Raw genomic sequence first — 22,964 nt, 5'->3', positions numbered from 1 at the left:
TTTCACGGTCAGGGCGGCTAGGGTCTGGAACCAACTTCCAAGGGAGGTGGTGCAGGCTCCTACCCTGGGGGTTTTTAAGAAGAGGTTAGATGAACACCTTGCTGGGGTCGTTTGACCCCAGTACTCTTTCCTGCCATGGCAGGGGGTCGGACTACGTGATCTTCTCAAGTCCCTTCCGACCCTAGAAACTATGAAACTGTTATCAATTCCATCTCTTCATCCCTCCCTGGACTAAATAATCCCAATTCTTCCAAACTTTCCTCATATGATTTTTTAGACTGGTTCTCACTCTTACTGCTCTTCTCTGGACCCTCTCCAGCTTGTACACATCTATTTTACAGTGTGGTGCCCAAACCAGGACGCAGGATTGCCAGGGAGGCCTCATGACATTCCTGCTACAATATCCCACTAAGCTGTTGGCTTTCTTGAAACAATATTCCATTGTTAGCTCCTGTTCAGCTTTTCATCTGGTGTAATTCATACATCCTTTTCTGTAGTACTGTAGTCAGCCAGTCATTCCACAGTTTGCATTTACTCATTTAATTATTCCTCCCTGTGTGTACAGTTTGCACTTATTGCATTTCCTTCCATCTCAGACCATTTTCCCAAAGTATCAGGGTCATTTTTGAATCCTAGTTCTGTCTCCAAGGAACTAGACTTGACTGCCTGGGAGGTCCCTTCCAGTCCTACCCTGGACCACCCAGGATCCTGATGCTAGGATTGACTGGGTCTCTTGAGGCTCATCACGCTGCAGACTGCCACTCCTCTAGATTTGGGGGGAAAGCCACTGGAGGCGTTTTCAAGGTGAGTTCTCAGATCTGCTGTCATTGCACCATGGAGAAAAAGAAATGAATCCCCGGCACAGGGTGACATTACACATGGTTTAAACAAGGTGAAAGATGGTTCTGAATCAGCACACTTAAAGGTAGGAGCTGACTCCTAAGCTCTGGGATCCTAAATAAGAAATCAGTACTCAGTTTTGTGGAAAGTTGCAGCAAACATCAAAGTGTATTATGAGCAGGAGCTGTACAGATGGGAGTAAAACAGCTGTGTGTACAGCCCAGGAACCATCCTAATGGCAACAGAACAAAATTGTGATGACCTGTTCCCTAAAAATAATGATAAAATAGATTAGAATAGATGAGATTAGGCCAGATCACTCGGGGCAGGCACTGGGATTTGCATTTTACTGTTTGGCTCAAAGCAGCATGTAGCTTTGCTGGCTGGGAACCCAGCAGCACCTTCTGCTTGGCACACAATGGCATCCTGGGATCAGAGGATGTGATCAGACTTGTTCAAAATGTACTTGGGGGTTGGATTACCCATTACTAATGTTGGGGCTGTCTTGCGCCTTGTCTAGTCATCTGCACTCATGCAAAAGAACTCTAAAATGCTCTAAACCAGTTCTGAATGCTAGGGTTTTACAGCCTCTTGAATTGTTACAAGTTACTGTGCGAGGGACAAGACTGTGGAGGATGAGGCCCGGTCTCTGGTGCATATAATACCTCTTCTGGTTCCATGAATCAACTGCCACCTGAGCAGGCTCATCATATGTAGGCAATTTAATCTTGGGCTTGCTCAGGAACTCACTGTTTTGAATATTTACAGCTCTTCTATTATTTATAGGGTGTGCTTAACTGAAGCCTATGCTATTGCTCTTGCTCTTTGACTAGAAGAGGAGATAATATGCTACCTATCTGAGTTTTCATGAGTAATCATTAGCATTTTAAATCAGACGGCTTTGGAGATCCAAAATAACTACGAACAAATAAAAAAGCCCATTAAAATGTCCAGTGTTTTCATGGTGAGTGCAACCAAGATCTTATGATGATCGATATTATGATGGAAACATAAAAAAATTACACTAGGAAATGGTTGCAACGTAAGAGTGGTGCTGTAGCCACGATGGAACAGAAATTATGCAAGAGGCAAGGATTTCTTAGGGTGATACCTTTTATTGGACTGATTATGTAATTAGGATAGAGTTAAACAAGCTTTTGCAAGCAAGACATTCTTCATCAGGTTGGGCTGCTAAGAAGTGGATTGGACGTGTGCAGTGTTACAGGAAATGAAGATGTGACAGTTGTTTTCAGGCTTCGTAGTTTGAAGCCAGAAAATTTGAGCTACACATGTTGTAGACAGAAATGGCTGCTGAATGAGTAGATTATGAGACAAGTAGTCCAGAATGCTTTAAAGAGCAGGTGAATACACACAGCTCACACAGACCACTAGTGGGATGCATTACAGCACTCGTATTTTCGACCAATGGTGCAGAATTTGCCCTTTCTCACCAGACTATTTTGATTAATTTTCCATTTTTTCCCATGGAAGTTGCCTTGATGTTTAGCAATATATTATAGCACCAGATATGGATTTGGGGAGCTGACAAATGTAGCAAACACAAAATACACGTCATGTGCTTGGTAGGAAATAGTTTCTGTGATTTTTTTTTTTCTGGTACTAAAACCCACTTCCAGAAATTCCCCCAACTCCATGCTTTTCCCTCCCGCTCCTCAAGAGAGAAACAAGAATATGTTCCTTCTAGAAGTACATGGACAACTAGGTTTTGCAATGGCAGGTTTATTGAAAGTGCTTCCCATTGCAAACGTTACACACCCAGCAGATTTTATTTTAACTGAAGGGTTCAGTAGATAGCTGAAAGAGAGACAACATTCAATAGAGTCCAACCACTGTATAATGAATAATAACAGGCCAGTTTCCACAGCTAACTCCCCACGGAGCCGAACTATTAGTCATCTGTACTGGATTTCAGTCTCTGTTTAGTCTGCCCTTGGAATGAAGCATATTGTTCAAGAGCTTTGAGCATCAAATTTACACATATATACAGTACAAGAGCCTACAAGTTTAAGGAGAGAATATATGAGCACTCTTTAGCACCAGCGTGGGTATGTGTGTGTGTGCGAGGGCTGACGTGGCTCTGCCGCTGTGGCTATGAGACTGACTCCAGTGCAGTTGGATTTTTAAAACACGGATGCATGAATCTGGCACTTGGATTACAAACTGTCCTTTGCAGGAGTCCAGGCATCTTTGTACTAGACCGTGCAGTTTGATACCGGTCTTCAAAGTGTGTCCACCTGCCTTACTTTTTTAATGCTTCCCTGCTAGGATACAGATTTCACTCCATTTTCAGTTTGCAGCATTATGAATAATAAAAGAATTGCCTTGAGAGACTAGGAAATCAGTGCAGTTTTCTAAGTGTTATTCTCAATCCGAGTGTGACCTCCTTTGTTTAGGGACTAGAAGAAGTAGCGTCAGTCTGTTTTCTGAAATACTGTCACGTACCAAGCAATCTATACACGTCGTGGTCACAATTAATGAGCTGCACACACAAAAAAAGGCTTTTGTTCGAAAATGAAAAAGGGTCAAAATAAAAAATTTACAAAAAGAGCAAAGGTGTGTCACAATACTATGCTGGAATCAAAACACTGTGCCCAGAGTAAAACCAAAACTGTCCATTGGTTAAGTTTCCAGTATTAAAATCATCCCAGTAGAGCAGCCCCCGTCTCTTTCCTGTCTTGTGACTTTTCTGACATTCACAGCTGGTCTCCTAGCTCCGGTACAAGCAGTGTGGCAATAACTCCACAGTTTTCCATTCAAGGCAGAGTCCTGCCTGCCAGCTGTGAGGTAGCAATTGGGTATCAGGTCACAGGGTATCGGATACCATCAAGTCTAGCGATTACACATTTGTTTCCAATTCATTGATTTCAATAGTGCAGTGGTCTTGACTGGTGCACTTCCGCGTGTGGTTCTCCACTGGGTTTTCTTCTTGCTCCACTTGTACAGGTATGTGATGCTGAAATACTTTCACGATTTCAGGTCCACGACACTCATTCATGTGCTTCACGCAGCCATTTCTCTGGTAAGCCATGAGCTGGTGGATGTTAATAGGTTTAGTTTCACAGATCAGTGGCACCTGTGTGGGGAAACAGCAAGAGTCTGTAGACTATCCCTGCTCTGGGCTGTCCGTGTCCTCTCCTGTGTGTAAAATAAAGTTCTTCCTTATCTCAGAAGTTTGCATGCAGTCTCTCTAATGCATTAGGAAAACTTAGAGGCACAGGTGCCTTCAGGATTTGATTTTTATTTACTCTGAGGCCCCCTAACACTTCCCTGGTTGTATCAAGTGGACTTAAAGTCAGCTCATCTGCAGCTTCTGCAATGTAGCTTTAAGGTCTGTCTATCCACAATAGCCTTAGTTTAAATGAGAATTGGGCTTTCAAGGCCAGATATACAAAGGTATTGGAGTACCTAATAAGGCACATCTAGGGCAAGGAAGAATGACCAAAGCAGGTGCCTAAAGCTCGACTGGAAGTCGATGGGAGTTAGATGCACAGGCGCTTTCGTAAACCCCACTTAGGGTTAAATCATCAAAGGGTCTGAGGTTGCAGTGTCTAATTTGTATTTGGTCACTCTAGTGAGAGCCTGAGAGCCACAGCCGCTTGACAGCTACTTTTCCACAGTGTGGGGGAGAAGCTAGGCACCTCGGGGTGGGATGCCACCTAACCAAGCCAATGGAAATGCTGCAGTGTCCTCAGACCTGCCCCTCTCCAGGGTTTGTGTGCTTTGCTGTGCACCGCAGAGAGGTGCCTCTGTCCACACAGTCCCTTTCCTGGCATCAATCTTGTCTTTCCAGATGTGGCTGGAGCAGATCCCAAGCTCCCTTTTATCCAGGAGCAGAGTGGTTAGAGCACCAGCCCAGGATTCAAACCCACCTCTGCCACCTCCACTGAATACTTGATGCAAAACAGGGAAATATTCAGCGGAGCAGGGAGCAGAACTGGGGTCTCCGTGTCCTGAGCGAGTTCTCTCACCATACAGCTGCAGGAGCATAGACAGCATCACTACTACTTCCTCTTCCTCCTCCTCACTCAGAGGCAGGCCTGCTTTATGTGTCCTAATGGACCTAAGAGTTATGTGGCCCCTGAGCAGGTCAAGACTGAAGATGCTTTGCCAGGGCTCTTATGCTCAAAAATAAAATGTAGGCCACTCCAGGGTTAGGCAGCACCTTCGCAGGGCTTTTAAGGACCTCAGTTGTGGACTTTTAGGTGCCTGGCTTCAAAAGTGGGCTTTCCAAACCTGAGGCAGACATCCAGGTTCCCTAAATCTGTACAATGCAGTGGCACTCAGAAAGGGATGCAAGGTTGTCAGCATGCGGGATGGGTGCTGTCTAAACCAGCCCATAGGGATTCCTGAAGAGCCCCTTGGATAAAACATGTGCCCTGTGTGTGTCTGAAACCCCATCGGGCACCCTGGCTGTGGTGCCTGCCTATAGCCCTGATTTAGGCACTGAAGTGGGACTGGGATGCATAGCCTGAAACCCTTCAGACTTCTGTGCCTAAGTCATCTTTTGGTGTGGACAGCCAGCTCCTACTTTTTTAAAAGCATGACTACTGCCACATTCCCTGTGGTAGTCTAGTGGTCAAAGCACCTGCCTAGGGACTGGGGACCTGGGCTCCGTGCCCTCCTCGTCTTCCCCCCACTGAAGAATGCTGCAATGCCCAGGTTGGAAGGGTGGGTAGGCGGCAGGGCACTCTTCATCCCATCACTGGAGCACAGTGCAGCCAAGAAAGCAACATTTGTGAGGTCAGAGGGAGACTTAGCAAGAAAAAGGGAGTGTGACTCTGCAGTCCAGCAATGAAGGCATTTGTCTGGAAGGGCGAGTCCTGGGTTCCTGCACCCATGCTCAGGACTGCTTACACACTTTACGTTAGCAGTCCTTGAATAATATGCATGTAAGGAGGGGGTTGGGTTTTTTTGAACGGAAGTGACTGTGGCTGCTGTGCTTTGCTGGATGCAGTGCTGTCAGGGTACGCAGGCAGGCTCGGAGCATGTCTACTGCATTGGGCCCCTCAGGAGACTTCAGTATGGCAATGCCTACTTTGTGAATCCCAAATAGGCATGAGACAGGAGCTGAGACGCTCCGCTCAGCCATGATGGCAGTGGTACCTCTGGGCATGCGCAGTAGCACAATTGTGAGGCCTAAGCAACTTGACTTCCCAAAACTTATGTGCCCGTGGCCTTCCACAGGTGGTCAGGCATCTGTATCCTGCCTAAGTGGCATGGTAGGTGCCTAAGTGCTTTGCCTGATCTGGTGCTAACTCCTGCCTGCATCATTGGGCACCTAAATGCCCTGTTCCTTCTGCCCTGAATGAGTACCATAAAAATACCAACAAACAGAAGAAAAAGGTGCTTTGTACAAAGTACAAGTTCAACCCACTGTTGATCGCTGTTCATAACTCCAGGTCTGACCCAGGCCAATAATATTGTAACATTCCCCAAATAAGTGAAGCCAAAGTTATGTCTGCAGTTGGACTAAGCTAAGCTGAAATGCTGGGAGGGCTGCAAAACCCAGTGCTTCTGGGACAGATGCAGTCAGATACAAGACTCCATGATCACAATGTTTCCCCTCACTGCTGAATGGCATGACAGTGGGGGCTGTTTTTCTTAGGAGCGTGGGGCAGAGCTGAGCCACGACACGATTAGGCAGACAAATGGTTCATTCAAGTTCGGCACGTCTTTGCCTCCCTGTTATTTATACCTTCTAAGCCTCGGAGCTAATGTGCATTTGCGGTCTGAGCTACAGGAAGTTGAAGGGAGAGTTTTATTGACTGATTCAAGAGTAACAGGTTGAAATATCATTTAGAATAGAAAATCAGAAGGGCTGATGGGGAAAATAATACGTAAACATTGGCAGAGGGACGGGGTGGGCTCGCAGCTGAGATAACTTGCCATTTGAGTATACATTACTAACTACACAAAGTATGCAGCCAAGACACGAGGAGGACTGATGGTGCATTTGAAGGCAGTTGAGCACCTCATAGAGAAAAATCTCCCTGCAAACAACTGAGCAATCCCTTAGGAGGCATTTTATATTCTTGTTGTATCTTTCTTCGAATGAAGCACGGTGAAACCTGAACACTGTGCTCCCAGCCTGACTTCTAAATACAGCCATGAAATAAATGGCAGGAGACTGGTGTTACGCAAGAAGCCAGACAAGGATGATCACCCTAATCTCCTGGCCTTCTACTCAATTAAATATTTTGCAGTTACTGTGCATGCTTATAAAACAACACCCAAAATGCCTGATCTCCACTAAGTATTTTTGCAGCAGCGTTCAGATTCTGCCTGAAAAACGGTGCGCACGTTCACACACAGCTCCTTGAGGTAGCAGAGCAGCAGTAGTCCTGTGAGTAACAGAAGGCTTTTGCTGCTGAAGCCACTAGAAAGGGTGTGTCGATGTAGCCACACTTCCTGCTGGTAGCTGCAGCCCCATTAACAGCTGGTGCCTCAGGGCCCCCTGCCTGCTATGCTGCCCCAGCGTCGTGGATGTGGACAGGGGTAGTGGATTCCCAGTCCCCAGGAGCCTCCTGAGTGGGAATGTGTCCTCGTGGCTTTCCGGTAGCAGCTGCTACCTGCTGGCAGGAGACCCGTATTCTAGACAGGCCAGATAAGCAGTGGCTCTGTGCTAAGGGCTCTGTCTGAGACTGGTAGGAGTCAAGGGTGCCGAGCAGGAAAAGGCCCTAGCAAAGAAAGCAGGAAATGTTGGACTGTTTCATGCATGTTGCCTCCGGCGCGAGCATGGGGCTCGCCAAAAAGACCTGCCGCTAAGATGGGTGAAACAATTGACTGTGGTTCATATGCTCAGTGCTGCGCAAGGTGCCCAAAAAGAAATGTGCCCCATGAAGGAGCGGCAGAACAAAGCGCTCTGATATGAGCTGTCCTGGCCTGGCTGAGGGAGCGTCTTGAGGAACTGCTATGAAGTGGAGGGATGGGGACCCAGCATCTCAAAGTGAGGAGGGCTTGCAGCAGTGAGAGCAGCCCACTCTGGAGAGGCATCTGAATGAAGACTAGGCCCTTTCTGTGCCAGGCATAAGGGGAGGAAGGGATGAAAACACCAAGTGAAGGAAATGGAATGGCATGGTGGAAGGTTCACATGGATGGGGCCGAGGAAAGGAAAGCAAGGGCCTGTATGTGACGCAGAAGGTGTGAAAAGGCCAACTAGAGGAATGCAAGTGGCACGTGTGCAGCAGTGGGGGGGAAGGTTATTCCAACGGCAGTGTTTGGAGCTGTGCTAAACTCTCCGCTGGGATCCTAAATACACCCAGCACTTGCCTTTTGCTGAGCTGATGAATTCTGTGTTACGTACATACTTACGCACATGAGCGTGCATGCTCACACACACATGGACACACATGACACTTGTTCAAAGATCTCTACCCTCCTGCTTCTGCTCCCAGCTATACTTTCACTAGGACGATGTTTTGTGGGAGTAGCTTGTTGCATGTTCCTATGGGAGGAGGGTGAGTTACCCATAAGGGAGAAACTTTAGGCACCTACATCTGGCCTGTGTAGAGCACTAGGTAGCCCCCCACCATAATTCACAGCTCCAGGGGGGGCCTGGCCCATGGAAAGGGTGCTAGCATGTATCCCACACAGGCATGTGGCACTGTATTCTGGCTCTTAAAATCTGTTCAACCACATGCCTTGCACTGTATATGCATCCTTCTCCCAACAATTTTAAAAAGCCCTGGGGCTGCCTGCTTGGCTGCCTGCTTGACTGGGGTGCGCAGTGCAGATGGTCCAGCTGCTACCCCTGCTTGGTGATATTCTAACCTCTGGGGGAAGGAGATTTCAGTCCTCATGAAAAGGTTTCTGCCAGTTGTTTAAGCCCCTTAATGCATCTCCTGCACCTCCCCCAGCAGATGACAAGTCCAACATCATCCTTCTCATTTGTGCTATGCCTGCTACCCACTTCTGCGAAGTGATACAGAACCTCACGTTCTTCCCTGTGAACATAATCGACAAACCAGAATACACGAATGCAAGATGTTGTCTCTGGCTTGCAGTGCCGAGGCTCTGTCACCCCAGAATGTCGCCTGTCCTCTCATTACCTCATCGCCATCCTTGGTGAACTCCTTTCTGCAGATGTGAGCCATGATTCCAGCAGCAAGGGCATCTCCCAGGACATTGATCATTGTTCTGAATCTGTCTCTGACAAACAAAACAGTGATGTTAAGCGATGAGCTCTCTTGGGGTACCGCTATACTGCCATCACTGCAGCAGCTGCGACTCATGTAGATGTAACCCAGCTAACTTAAAACCAGCTGGCTTGGGTGCTGCTGGAGTACAGCTGTGGCAGCAGAGCTCAGCATGGACAGGTTTTATAATGAGCAGTGTTTGGCTAAACTGTTATCAGTATGCAGGTCAGCTGGCATAGACCCCCTCAGGCTTGTAACAGGTACAGACTGATGAAGCTCTTTAAATACTTGAAAAATCAAATCCAGTTTAAGCATTGTCATTTCTCTGCTGTCTGAGCTGTTTGCACCCATTTGTGGTACGAAACCTTTTGATATTCAGAGATCCAATTGCAGTTTGATTTGGGGCTGGTCCTGCTTTGAGCAGGGGGTTGGATTAGATGACCTCCGGACGTCCCTTCCAACCCTCATTTTCTATGATTCTGTGACTGATCCTGCAAGGTGACAGATGCTTAGACTCAGTGGGAGTAAAGGGCTGTTCACACCTTCTGGGGTCAGAGTCTTGATAACTGATGCAATCACACCAGCCAAGATGTTGGCTAAAGGGTCACTAAGTTACGGGTTCAGCCTGCCTGTTCCTGTCTCTCAGAACATGGGTTCTTACATCTATGTTACTTAACAATGATTCCATGCAATCTTGAGCTAAAGAGAAACCATCAATGTACATCAGGTCTGAGTACAAAAATAGCAGCTGCCACTGCTGCTACCCAGGGCACAAAACTGCCCAGCTACACCTCTGAGGGTATATATAATCTACTTCACTGGTTCTTGACAGTTCCCTTAGGCAGTCGGCTTCTCCTGATTCAGGTCTTTCACACCACGGTGCTAGGAATTGTTGCTGTTGTTATTTAAAGTTATTTGCAATCCCACACAAATTGGAGGGTGGTGCACCTGAAGCTACTTGGAAGGCAATATTGGGAACAGACTTGATAGTCCCATTGTGGGTATCTCTTTTAAGTCTTAAAAAAGCTTGTCTTCCAATGCACATCTGAATACTGTATCATCTTGGTAACTTAATTTGTGACTATGGGTCATAAAACTGAGCTGCAGGGACCGCCAGATGTTTGGCATATAAATGTAAATGAGGGTCCAATATCAACAGTGGCCAGATTTCAGATATTGTACTTTAATTTAAACATAGCTTAAACTCCATGGAGCAACTTTTTTCATATGTTTAGGCATGTTTTATACATACAAACTGTATGCATAATTGCCCCTGCAAATTAGGCATGCAATTACTGCACTAAAATATATTTGCATGCAGAGTTATCCACCCTGCACATGCAAGTCTCATAGCTACAACATTTGAAAATCTGGCCCTAGATGTATTTGTTGAAGCTATCCTTTGGGGCCTTGTCTTTCTGCTTTTGATTTTCCTTTCACAAGAAGTTTCATAAAAGTGCATGTAACATGCAAACCAATTCTGTGATGGAAGATGTCACCAGGTGGTGCTGTTATATGTTGTCAGATGAGTTTTTTCTTAGCTGGTGATCAGTTTTTGACTCTTGGAAAGATATGCTGGATTATTAGTTTTGGTTCCTGCAAAGTTGTGCATATAGGCAATTTTGGAAGGAAGGAAGCTATGGGAACAGCAGAAGGGCTCCTTATCTGCCTTGGGCTCTTATTTGAATAAATTATTACGGCAGTTTTCCTTGGAAATCAGGCACTAGTTGTAGGCTGAGATTCCTGGAAAATCTGATTTCTCCGTGTGCTGTTTGACCAGCTCTGTTCCAGCACTGATTTATGTCTTTACATAAAGCAAGTTTCTCTTGGAGTCTGCACAGACTCCATCCAAGTTGGTGATTTCAATTCCACTGGAAAACTGACCTGCAAGGTCCTGAATAACCCTGCTTGGCAGCGGGGCAGCACTGGTGTTAGCAGTGGGTGCAGTGGTATTTTAGTGTACAGTGGTACAGCACGGTGCACCTGGAGATACAAAACTTGTGCCCCACATATGGAAGAACTGAGAAGTTTTCATTTTGAACACAATAAAGGTATGAACTTTATATATCCGTAATGGCCACCTAAATGGACCAAAATACAAGCAGCAGATCTTTTGCATTACCATGGAGATTTCAATCTTGTCAGCACATTTTAAGCAGCCATTATGCCTCACCACATTCAAACGTATTCATGAAGTTATGCACAAAGTCAAATGCATCCTAAACAATTCAATTTGCTTTGCACCTGTAGCTTTATAAAACTGCCCTGCACCAGTCCAAGGACTGTAGATATGTGCTTCTTTCTTACCAGTGACCTGTATAAAAAATGTTGTTTTTGTCTTGAATTGCTAGTGTAAAACAAGCAGAAATGTAAACTGAAAGATTAACTGGAATTATAGGGAAATGGTAAAACTGCAAGAGGTGGGAGTGAAGGCTAAACAATTCAGAGGGAGAGGCCTGTTAGTTAGATTTTTAACATTTTGTTGTTGTTGAGTATTTGTTAAATTCATTGACTAACATTAGATAAAGGATTACTTAGATACAGGATAACATTAGATAAAGGATTAGTAAAGTTTATTGAACATTCAACGCCCTTCTCCTTTAATAATTGGTATTGGCACGGTTAGCAAATATCCCTCAGGCCTCCTAGAAGTTTTTCAGCAAAACCATGGAAGCCCTGACTTGACATTTCTGCTGTTTAAGGTAAAGTATACAAAGCCATGTACATAAGCAGGATTTTTACTTCTTTTAGAAATATATAGACCTTCAGCCTTTCTAATCATCATTTAGAAGCAAGAAAAGGATACAAGTTCAACTTCTGTATAGTAATTTTAGAGTACATTGAATGATTTGAGGCTGGATATAAAACGTACATTGTAATGCAATACAACTCAGCTGTGTTAAAAGACTAATGAAGAAATTGGAGGACTTGCTTGGAAGAAGACATAATGAACTTGTCTATGTGTACACTACTGCTGCCTCCTAGGTATAAGCCAAACTGCTTGAGTATGGCCTTGCCTCATGGAATTATGAAATGTTGCCATGTCTGAACACAAATACAAACAGCCCCATTTTACACAATGCCAAGCCACTGACAACATGCTGAACCTGGCTTGGCTGGTCTGTGAAGCTTCTGAGCCGGGCAAAGGGACTTCTCGTTATCTAGCAGCCCCAAATTTGTAATCTGCATTGCTTATTTTTCAAAACTGCTTATGGCTAAGGTGAATGGATTTTGTGAGTTAATTCACCAGCTCTGCGTGTATAGATGACTGGTAATGGAGAACCTCCTTTAGTCTGAGTGCTGTTGCCGTGCAGTTCCCAGTGCCAGCAGTGAGAGAACCTGAAGTGCCAATGGATCGATAAACAGCTGATATGTAGGTCAAATCACAGAAAGGCAGGGTTGGAAAGCATTTCAAGAGGTCATTTTGTCCATCCTTCTGCTCTGAGGCAGAATCAGTATACCTAGAAAATCCTGCCAAATGTTAGTACCTAACTCATTCCTAACAATCTCTACTGCCTCCCTCTCTTACCTGTCACAATCCTCAACTATTCTTATAATTAAGTTAGATATTTAGAATGTTTCCCCTAACTTATTACTGCTAAAAAATAAGTTGATTTCTTCTTGTCCTTTCCCTTCATGGCCATGCAGAACAACTGATCACTGTCCTCTGGAAGACAGTCCTGTGTATATTGGAAGACTGATCATAACCCACCTCAGCTTCCATTTTCTAGAACAAAGCCAATTCCTTTAAGATTTTAATTTCTATTTCCTCTTATTCCTCTTGCTCTCTCCAGGACTTTTTCCAACTTTCTTAAGGTCTGCTGCCCTAAACTGGATATGGGACCCCAGCTAAGGTCTCATCTGTGCTGGATAGAGTAGAATAATCATTTCTTGTGTCTAACATGCGGCATCCCTGTAAATACCTTCCAGAATGAGATTTGCCTTTTTTGCACCATCACTGCATTTGAAGGCTCAAGATCTTTGTACTACTTACAGTGCCCAGTCAACTGCAATAATTAGGGTGATGTCATCTGTAGGCAACCCGACTGATGTCAGAACAATGACCATGGTCACGAGGCCAGCTTGTGGGATACCTGCAGCACCTATACTGGCAGCTGTTGCTGTGATACTTGAGCAAACAAGAAAAGGAACAATAAGATTTAACAGCACTGGATCTTGACCGGAAATAACACACAGTAACCATACATTTCTGTATAACTTCATGATTGACATTACATAAGAAATTACTTAACTGAAGTCTTTGCAATAGGAATCTTAGTGGACTGTGATTAGAAAACAGTTAGGACAAAATTTTCACAGGGCTATATTTTCATCTGTATTTCCGCAGCCAGGTATGGGAGTTCAAGGGATGAAATTCTGCCCTGTGCTTCTCAGAGAGCAGCATAGACTTTACAGCACAAGGGGAGGACGTAGCTGTGGTAGCTATGGCCAACTTGTGCCCTCCAAATGCTAAGTTGCTTTGTAGCCCCAACTATAACTATCTGAACAACCCAAGGCCCTGTTATGATACTACCCAGCAAGGAGGCTCTCCAAAGGTACTTTATATTGGCATTAGCAGTTCTTGTGCCCCATGCATCTTTCTCGGCTGCCTTTGTGGCTTTTAGATCCCTCTTTGTCACTCCAGGCTTTCTAGCTGGCAGAAACTGGAAAAAGAGCAGGGAGAAACCCTGTATTTCACATATTTGGGTCAAACTATGAACAAGCATGACCATGACTCCATCCTTCGAAGTGTCCAGGAATAGGAAACCAGGACTAGCACTGCTCTTGGAAACGGCCAACTCTTGAGAAAGAACTTAGATCACCCAGTTAAAAGGCAAAATGTAAGCATATTAAGACACAAAGTGGGTGACTTACTAAAGGAATAATAATGACCTTCATATGCATTTATGCACTATCTGGACAAGACCCTCTAGCCAGGAACCTCTGGCTTTGCATCTAGCAGGAGAATTGGCAATCATCAGCCTTAGCTGTAGCCAACACAAATGCCTCTGGGGAGGCTTAATAACACCCTGAAACATATAGCAGAAAAAAATGGGTGGTGGGGAGTAGGGGGCAGGAGCAACCAGCAAATGGGAAATACCCATGGTAGAAAATAGGCATAGCTATGCCTACATCATCCCCAGCCAGTGACTGTCCAACCTCTTCTTGAACACCTCCAGTGATGGAGAGTCCACAGCTTCCCTAGGCATCTATTCCACTGCCTCACTATGCTCACAGTGAAGACATTTTTCCGAATATCCAATCTAAATTTACTTTGCTACAATTTCAGGTCATTGGTCCGTGTCCTCCTCTATGTGGCAAGAGAGAAAAGGTGCTTTCCCTCTTCTTTATAGATAGTTAACAAATCTGTTGAATGGTTGAGTGGCATTATCTCCATTTTCCAATTAAGTAGCTTTCTCATAGTTCATAGCTCTAAACAAAATCCATGGTTCTTAGCTTTCACACAATACATACATTAATTGCTTATGAGAGAGAAAATTAATATTAATCAGTTTTTATGAAAAACCCAAAGCTTTTGTGGCATTTGGATAGCATAGTGCCAGCACAGCCTCAATAGAAAGGAGTATTATTTTGATGTGTGAAAGAGAAACTTATTTTGACAATGATTATTTGTTAGTTACTGTGCTCTGTCCTTTTTGTCCTCCAGGATTACTGCTGCTCCCTTTAAGTCAATGGAAAATCACTCCTAATGACTTAATTGGGACCAAGTAGCCTCTTAATGAATTAGTGAGGTAAGGGAAAACTCCTGCTGCTCATATGCTGCTTCAGAGCAACTTCATAAATTCAGCCACTCAGAAACGGCCTTAATGTGGATCTTTGCTGTTGATATAATTATATTTTCAGTGGAAACTGCCAAGAAAAGGAGAAGGTCTCTGGCTCACCGTCCTGCTGTTGTCAGGGTCTTGGCACCAGATCTGAAGCCAGGTTTGCAGTTCAACTCTATTTTCATAACAGGCAGTCAAATTTTAAAATAAATAAATAAATAAAGCCTCCAGAACTTGGAAACATTTGTTTTTGGATCCAGATTTTAAATCTTCAAGTACAGAAATAGTTAGTTCTGGGGTGGTTGCTATATACAGGTGATGTTTGGATTCAGAGATGGAATTTGAGCCTAGGTTTGGTGTGGAGCTCAACCCTGCTAACTATCCATTTCTCCCTATCTTGCCTTTCATTGCAAGCCATTCTACCCTTCATTCCCTCTTCCTTCCTGCAGTTATTTTTAATGTGCCTATTTTACATATAATTCCTTCTTAGTATGAGCATTATGAATAGCACTCTACAAGGCGCAGAAGAAAACCTAATTCTCCTCGGAGGAGTTTACAGAACTATATTCTTTCCACCTCTCAGCATGCTTCTTGCCCTCTGCTTTTTCAAATCACCCATTTCACCTCCCTTCCCCACCTGGATGACTTTTGTGACGTGCCATATGCATTGGCCCTTGTTCTGGTCCAGCTTCGAAACGTCACATATGAAATTGCAAAGCTGGCTCTTTCACGTGGTCGTTCTAATGCAAACTAAAGAGGTGAGAACACAAGAAACCAAATGGTGTGGGTAAGACTGATTTCCTCCACCCCATATCATTTTTTTAGTTTGACCAACCTGCCATATACTCGCAAGCAAACCTGAGCCATGGTGTGCAGTTATTTTCAGTACGCTGCTCTTGCCATTAAGGCCTTGACTGCACCATGATCCCATGGTGGTGCTCCCAGGCTTCCTATGGAGGCAGCTTAGATCTGCCCAAAGAGGCTTCTCTCAGCTAGGTAACCCTGGGACCTCTCCATGATCAGGGTGGCCTACAGCCCCAGCTCCTAGGCTAAGTTCTGTTCTAAGTCTCAGAGATGCAGCACACAGTCCCAGCAAGCGCATACAACCATCAGGCCTTTTTTTGGGGTTGAAAACAAGCAAATCACAGAAGTGCAGATAGGAGAGCGGTGAGGTCAGTGGGTGTGTGGGTAAGCAGATCTCTGTTGTGGTCAGAGCCTTATGCACTACAGAAATGTTTTTCTAATCATTTGTTCCTGGCTTGAAAGCTGCAGGTTGTCCTCCCCGAGGCAGTCCTTGGCAGACGGTAAAAATATGCTGGCAATAATTCCTCTCTCTTTTGGGCCAGTTGCAGGATTTTCAAGGAGAACATATTAAAAAAAATATATATTATCTATAGTTCCTATATAGTTGGTCCTCTCTTGACCAGCAGAAGACTGAAACGTAATTGTACAACCAGCAGCATGGGAGTCATCTTTAAAACTGGGTTACATAATGGTTGTGCATAACGCTTGCACCTCCGAGGCTTAGCAGGGGTCCTGGCTTTGTGCCCTCCGGATCTTGGACCACTGGGGAGGTTAGAGAGGCCTGATAGCAGCCTCCTTGGGCACATCTACACTGTCTCGTGGAAAGCGTGGGAACACCGCAGAGGAGCAGTTCCTTTTTACTTGTTTGTGCCAAAGCCTAGGAAGTAGGGAGTTTAGCATGACCCTTACTACACACCGAGTAGCACACCTGAGAGAAGGTGTGAAAGCAGCTTTGTGCACCTGCCCTGGGCCATGCTAAACTGGCTGCACTGCCTGATTGTTGGGCTTTGCTGCATGCTGAATGGGAGCAAGTGGGCAACTCAGCAGTGCTCACAGGCTCAAAGGGCAGCACTGCACATGATTGCTGAGGCTGCCTCATGGACCAGGCAGACCAGAATCTCCACCCTGCCTGGTTGGACAGGTCCTTCCAGCATGTATTTCAGGGCTTTTTTTTTACAGGTAGCTGTTTTTCAGTTTTAATGCAGGGCAAATCCTCCCCTTGTCTGACACAGCACTTCATGGCTCTCTCATGTCTCTCTGGCCCTTTTAAATGGCATGGAAAGCAGGACAGAGATTGAGGATGTCACCCCTGGAGGGAGGTGGTTCTTAGGTGCTTCCCCTACCCTGTGCACCGGAAGCTCAGTCCTCCTAGCACAAAGCTTGGGAGGGCTTCCCTTTTGATAGGATTCAGGGACAATTGTACCTAAACACTGATAGAAACAAAGTTCTAATCCTATTTAAATGAGCGATGACGGGACTACAATAAGCAATGAAAAAGCCCCCCCTAATGCACTGAAACATGTGGCGCTATTCGAAGTGTGCCTCTTAGGCTAGGCTCAGGTGTTTGTGTTCCCCACTTGTGATGAGGAGGAATGGGTCCTTTAGTTCACACTATGTGATCACAGTTCAAAGGAGTTAGGGCCTGAACGCTGCAGATGCTGCAGTGTGGTTAGCACATGCTTTATGAGAGAGCATTACACACTTAGTAAGTCCAACAAACTGAAAGGCAGGGAGATTTTAGTTTGATACCTTATAGTAATAATCTGTCCAAAGTCTAGCTCATAGTTGTTTACTTGAGCAATAAAGATGGCTGCTACCGCTTCGTACAGCGCAGTCCCATCCATGTTGATCGTGGCCCCCACAGGCAGCACAAATCTGGCAATCCTCCTGTCCACATGGTTATTCTCCAGCAAGCACTTGAAAGTTATAGGCAATGTGGCTGAGCTGCAAAATATCACAGAGAAGCACATTTGTTTTACCCGCGGGGAATAAAATTATAAGCATTAAAAGCACGGCTTTTTTCCTGTGCTGGTCATATTTAACACTGTTTAAGCACTAGTTCTGCTTTTCCTTCTGTGCCTGTTGCAATCCCAAGTGGGCCTCTGGTTGATGTTCATGGCAGCTGTCTCACTGACTTCACTGCGAAAGGGGATGAGGCCAATTATTTTTAACAAGCAAAAGAAACTTGAGAGAGTGGACACGCAGATTCTGCGTTACGGCATCATGCAAGTCTTGAATTCAATTTCTCTTCTACAAGATGGAAAGTAAGGCTAGGAGATGCTGCAGTGTGTGCTCAGCTGCTAGAGGGTTGGGGCAGGACAATGTCTCTTGCAAGCAGTGATGGTACCAAGTGAGATTGCCAACCCTGACAAAGAGTTTTAAAGCAGGGAGGACGTAAAGGAAGGAAAGGTGAGATACTGTCATCAGGGCTCCAGCAGGGGCATAAAGAAAACACCCCATACACAGCCTATTTCCTTCCTAGGAGAAATCATACTGAAGAGGCCAGTGTTCCTCAAATGCAAGAACCTCATCTTGGGCATGTACAAGTTTTTTCTCGCATATCCAAGTGAAGAGCTCTTGCTCCCTCTAGGACCCCAGGAGTTCTGACCACAAACTGAGGGTGGGCCAACACGTGCTGATTATTAATCCTGAACCCAAATGAAATGCCAGCTTAGGTAACAGGCCATCGCATTTAAACAAAAAATCTTGTTTGCTGTTGTAAGGACAGGTTGCTCCTTGAACTAAACCCTCTGAAATAGCCTTCCCCCTCCATCGGCAGTAGGCAAGTTGTGGCTCCTGGTCCCGACTGGCCAAGAATTGCCCATACTCTCTGGCTGTTGCTGACACTCTGCAAAGCGTTAACCCACTATGTTTATATTACACGGTGTTGTTAAAAGGTTGCCAGAAGAAAAGTGGCCCATGCAACATGAATATGGCACTTCTACATATTTGCATTATGATTCAGCCTTTCCTTACCCCATGCAGATGTGTTCACGTGTGCGAAGTTTGGTGTGACTTGCCCAGAATCACATAGGAACTCTAACCAAATCCAAACCTACAGGATAGCACTGAAGTGCTCTAACCGTGGACATTTCTAATTCACAGCTTATATTTATTTTGGGTCAGTTTTTACCTGTGTTTGTGCCAACATTATCCTTTAGCTTGTCTTTCTCTCTCCCTGGTTTTTAATCTCTCAGATGTGACTATGAAGAGAGATTTTTCTCTTCCCTAGGTCTTCGCTTTTCTAGATTAATCCAGCTAGGCTCTTTTAATCTCCTCTTGGATGATATTCTCCTCATATTAAAACCTGACACGTATCCTACAATTCAAACGCTATTCTTAAATTGCTTAACATGATTCAGATAGACCTTCCTGAACTCCTTGGTAAAAAGATGAGGCCTTTTCTGCACGCGGGACTGACTTACTGACAAGCAATCACAACACAGTCACATGCTGTTTACCTAATTTTATCCCCTCTTTTTTGGGAGCTATGCAGCTGCAGGGGTTTAATGCAAGCAAGAATTTCAGTCTTGCCAAGCTCTAAATACTGTGGACCACAAAGAAACAGAGCAGGGAGTATAAAAAGCTCCTTCCTACAGCTGTTCAGCCTTGCCTGTTTATCTTGTTGTTCAAGTCTATCTCTAGTATTGCTCACTCCAAAAAGTCAACAAACTGATCCCATCTCTCTTTAGTTAAATCTACCTTTAATTTATACTGCACAATAGCCATGGTTCCAAGGTTTTATAAGCAGCAAAAGCCCTTGGAAATGCTTATTTTTTTATTTACAAACAGTGTCAGGGAAAATGAAAGCTCTTCTGCTGGTGGGCTGTACCACTAAGAAGACGCTGTCTTTGATCTGCTGAGGTTGTAGAAAGATGATCAAAAAAATCCACCCCCCCATGCACCCTAGGAAAAGCATAATCAAAGCCAAAGGGCTTCCAGGGTTGCCAAATGTCCATGAATTTATGGACTATGCATTAAAAAAAACAGGCTAAAAACACCTGCCTGTAAATTCCACAAAATAAAATGCAATGAAAAAGAGCACCCCCCCCCCCCCCCCCCCCAAAAAAAAAAAAAAAAAAAAAAAACCCCCCCCCCCCCCCCCCCCGAATAAATAAATAAATAAATAAAAATTCAGCAACTAAGAGCTGACTGAAGCTCCCTCTTGGAAAGAAACTTGTAAGCAAGCTTGGACACCAGCAGTGTGGGAAACAGTGGGGCTGGCAGGGTAATGCCAGGGGTGGGCTGGGAGGCAGTAGCGTAATTAGGGTGGAGTGAAGGAGACACCAGTTCCGGGCACCAACTTAGAGGGGTCACCAGTATGGCCCCTTCCACCTCCCAGAGTCTTTTTCAGCCAACCTCATGATGCTCCAGCAGTAGCTATAGCAGCTTCTGCCTGAGCACAGATGGTAGGGGCAGGTAAGATTCTGCTTCCCTTTTCCCTGTCCTCCCCTCCTCCTCTCCACTGGTCAGTATAAGCCCCCCTGCCCCCCTTCCCAACTCTGCCTTGGCTGCTGAAATATCTTGCAATACCTCTGGGGCAAACAGGGGACCTCTGGGGGGTAGCATAGTATAAAATAATTACTGCAAGTCAACTAGAGCTGCTAACTCAAGACATTTTCTTTTATTGATAAACTGCAAACTTTTTCCCTATGATTTAGGGGTTTAAACCCCTAAATTTGGATTTGATATCTTTTATTAGACCAACACCGATAGTTGGAAAAATTCTTCTTAGAAAGCTTTTGGGCACAAACACCCTTTGTCAGGCTATGGAAGCATTTGCAGATGGTCTGTGCTCTTCCTCAATGGAGTGGTAAAGCAGCCAGAGGCCAGTACCTATAGAAGAAAGCAACCCACAGCTACAACCTGCATCTCTAAATTTGGACCCAGCACTTGTCTAGGGTCTCACAGTAGAGTTACATTTACATTATGCCAGACATGTGTCAGTAAAAACGTATGTCAGTAAATAAATTTTGTTGTCAGTAAAGAGTGAGCAGATTGTCCATAATATCTTTTTCTTGGGTTGGCAACCCTGAGAGCTTTCAAATTATACAACAAATTGTAGCTCTAATCCTGTGAAAGATGTTGTGAAGTGGGTGGGATTAATAATAGCAGCAAAACAGATGTTCCTTGAGCAAAGCTGTCTACATGAGATAGGATGGATCAGGACAGGGTAGGCAGAGGAGGGGACAAGCCACAAGCTTAGGCACACTCCAGACTGTACATTATTGCTGTTCTGAAATGGATCAGCCTATACCTCGCCTAATGTCTGGTGCCAAAACCAGGCCCAGCCGATGGACTTAAAAGCCTGGCCTCACCAGCCACATAGCCTTAGATATGTAGGATGCCACTAGGAGTGTCAGTGGGTCAGCCTGCCAACTGCACTGGAGAGCAAGTGCCTATTTAGTGACAGTCCTGTATGGATGCACAATGGGACCGCATCCCCGCAAGTGGGAACGTGTGTTTTGCAGCACCTCAAAGGCTTTTGAAGTGCCACAAAATGTACATGGTGCACATGAATTAGTTTACCACGCTTCATGCAGCAGGTTGGCAAAATTAGATACCAGGAACTTCCAGCATCTAACAAAAACAGAATGGGGGGGAGTTGTGCAGCGCACATGGCAGCAGTGTGTGCTGCTCAAAACCAGAGCCTGGCCAGCCAGAGCCACAGTCTGGCTGCTGGCCAGGTTCCATGCACTCAGATTGCCGCTGCTGCAGCCCCCAGGTCCCAGGTAAGGCTGCTGGAGCCCCCAGGCTCCCCTACCCCACCCAGGAAAATTTGTTGCATGCCAGAGTGCATGTGCAGAGACGCTCCCTGGGGACAACTAGCTGTGGCACAAATATGTGCCACAGCTAGTTGTCCCCAGAGAAATGCATGCTCCTGCTCATGGGGATGCTCCCTGGGAGTATAAAAGAAACTTCTCTTGAGCTTTTCTCCTCACCAGTATATCTGTGCAAACAGGGCAGGATTTTGTTGTTTACATGCTGCTTTTCAGTACAAATGTGGAAGGTGAAATACTAGGCTAGAAGGGAACTGAGAATACAGTCACTTTTTCACTTATAGGAAATTACTTAAAAGTTGGCCTAGTTCAATAAACTCAGTGCCATCAGCTGCCTGTTCAGTGGCTTGCAGTTCCTACAGTATATGGTCTCTTGTTTCTTCTTGCTACTTTGCCTTTTAGCTAAAGAAATGTTTCCACAGATGATGGCTAGCTGGTATTAATACAGGACCACTAATTTCCAGCAGTCATTAGATGTAGACGTGAGCTGACACAGAAACATCTGCAAGGACAAATTGGTGTGCCTAAATCAGGCTTCTTTTCTCCTCTTAAGAGCTCAAAATCCAATGCCCATGTTGTTAATGTTACGTAATGCTCTTGTGACAAGTATTACTTAACTAGCTGCAGATGTGGTGGCTGTCAGAAGAAGTAGGTCTACTGTCCAACACCAATCATTTGTGCGTGTTCTTTTGGCAACCACTCAGTTTTGCGCAGTATCCATTCTTCTTGGGAAAGCCAAGGTGAAAAGTTCAGCTATCCCAAAACAAGATACCACCAGTCAAAAAGAAAAATATTAACAGCCATATCATTCTTTTTTAAAAAGGTGTATATTGCACTTGCAACATCTACATCTACTAGTGCTAATGCAAGGGGGCAATGCACACAGGGTAGAGAAGTTTGGTACCTACTTGTTGTGTCGGACTTCTTGGTCCAAAATTTAGATACTCAAATAAATCCCCCACTCGGCTGGTGACTAGGCCTGGAAGTGTCTAAAAGCCTCTAACTTTCAGATGCAGCTTACATACCAAACTATCTATGTCTGACAGTGCTTTGCAGGAGTGTGGCTCGCTCACATCCAAGCCCCAAACATGGGAAATACTATGGAGGATCTGGACTTTGGCTCTGTAGTCTGGCTACTACAAATCAGGCCTGATTTTTGCCACATGACTTATGAGAGTAGAATCACATCTCTTCTACTTCTAAAAAGTAGCAAGATCAGCTAAAGCCTTTGATTGTAAACTACAGGGAAGGTACCTCTTAAGTGCAGAATAACTCAATAATATTATAGATATAAGAAGATGGAAAAAAAGGATGAGACACAGTATAGTTTCATAGTTTCATAGTTTCATAGTTTCTAGGGTTGGAAGGGACCTGAGAAGATCATCTAGTCCGACCCCCTGCCATGGCAGGAAAGAGTACTGGGGTCAAACGACCCCAGCAAGGTGTTCATCCAACCTCCTCTTAAAAACCCTCAGGGTAGGAGCCTGCACCACCTCCCTTGGAAGTTGGTTCCAGACCCTAGCCGCCCTGACCGTGAAATAGTGCCTTCTGATGTCTAACCTAAACCTACCCTCTGCCAGCTTGTGACCATTGTTCCT

The 22,964-nt window shown here is 45.0% G+C and overlaps 2 protein-coding genes across 2 annotated transcripts in view; one reads left to right on the top strand and one right to left on the bottom strand.

The window, feature by feature from the left end:
- Positions 1–2,563: 2,563 nt before the first annotated feature.
- The window catches only part of SLC1A7 (solute carrier family 1 member 7), a 101,075-nt gene continuing 80,674 nt past the window's right edge, over positions 2,564–22,964 (bottom strand). Inside the window, exons 8-11 of the mRNA XM_019501284.1 lie at positions 17,336–17,530; positions 12,991–13,125; positions 8,910–9,009; positions 2,564–3,934 (exon numbers count right to left, since the gene is read on the bottom strand). Coding sequence (XP_019356829.1) covers positions 3,698–3,934; positions 8,910–9,009; positions 12,991–13,125; positions 17,336–17,530 — 667 coding nt within the window. The 3' untranslated portion in view covers positions 2,564–3,697. The remainder of the gene's footprint in view (positions 3,935–8,909; positions 9,010–12,990; positions 13,126–17,335; positions 17,531–22,964) is intronic.
- CPT2 (carnitine palmitoyltransferase 2) overlaps positions 17,795–22,964 on the top strand; it is a 108,615-nt gene continuing 103,445 nt past the window's right edge. Inside the window, exon 1 of the mRNA XM_019501283.1 lies at positions 17,795–17,850. Coding sequence (XP_019356828.1) covers positions 17,810–17,850 — 41 coding nt within the window. The 5' untranslated portion in view covers positions 17,795–17,809. The remainder of the gene's footprint in view (positions 17,851–22,964) is intronic.

Source organism: Gavialis gangeticus, unplaced genomic scaffold (assembly GCF_001723915.1).
Source record: "Gavialis gangeticus isolate Ggan-Ray unplaced genomic scaffold, GavGan_comp1, whole genome shotgun sequence".
Lineage (NCBI taxonomy): Eukaryota > Metazoa > Chordata > Crocodylia > Gavialidae > Gavialis > Gavialis gangeticus.
The sequence above is the reverse complement of the archived record's forward strand: the minus strand, read 5'-3'. Positions and strand labels throughout refer to the sequence as shown.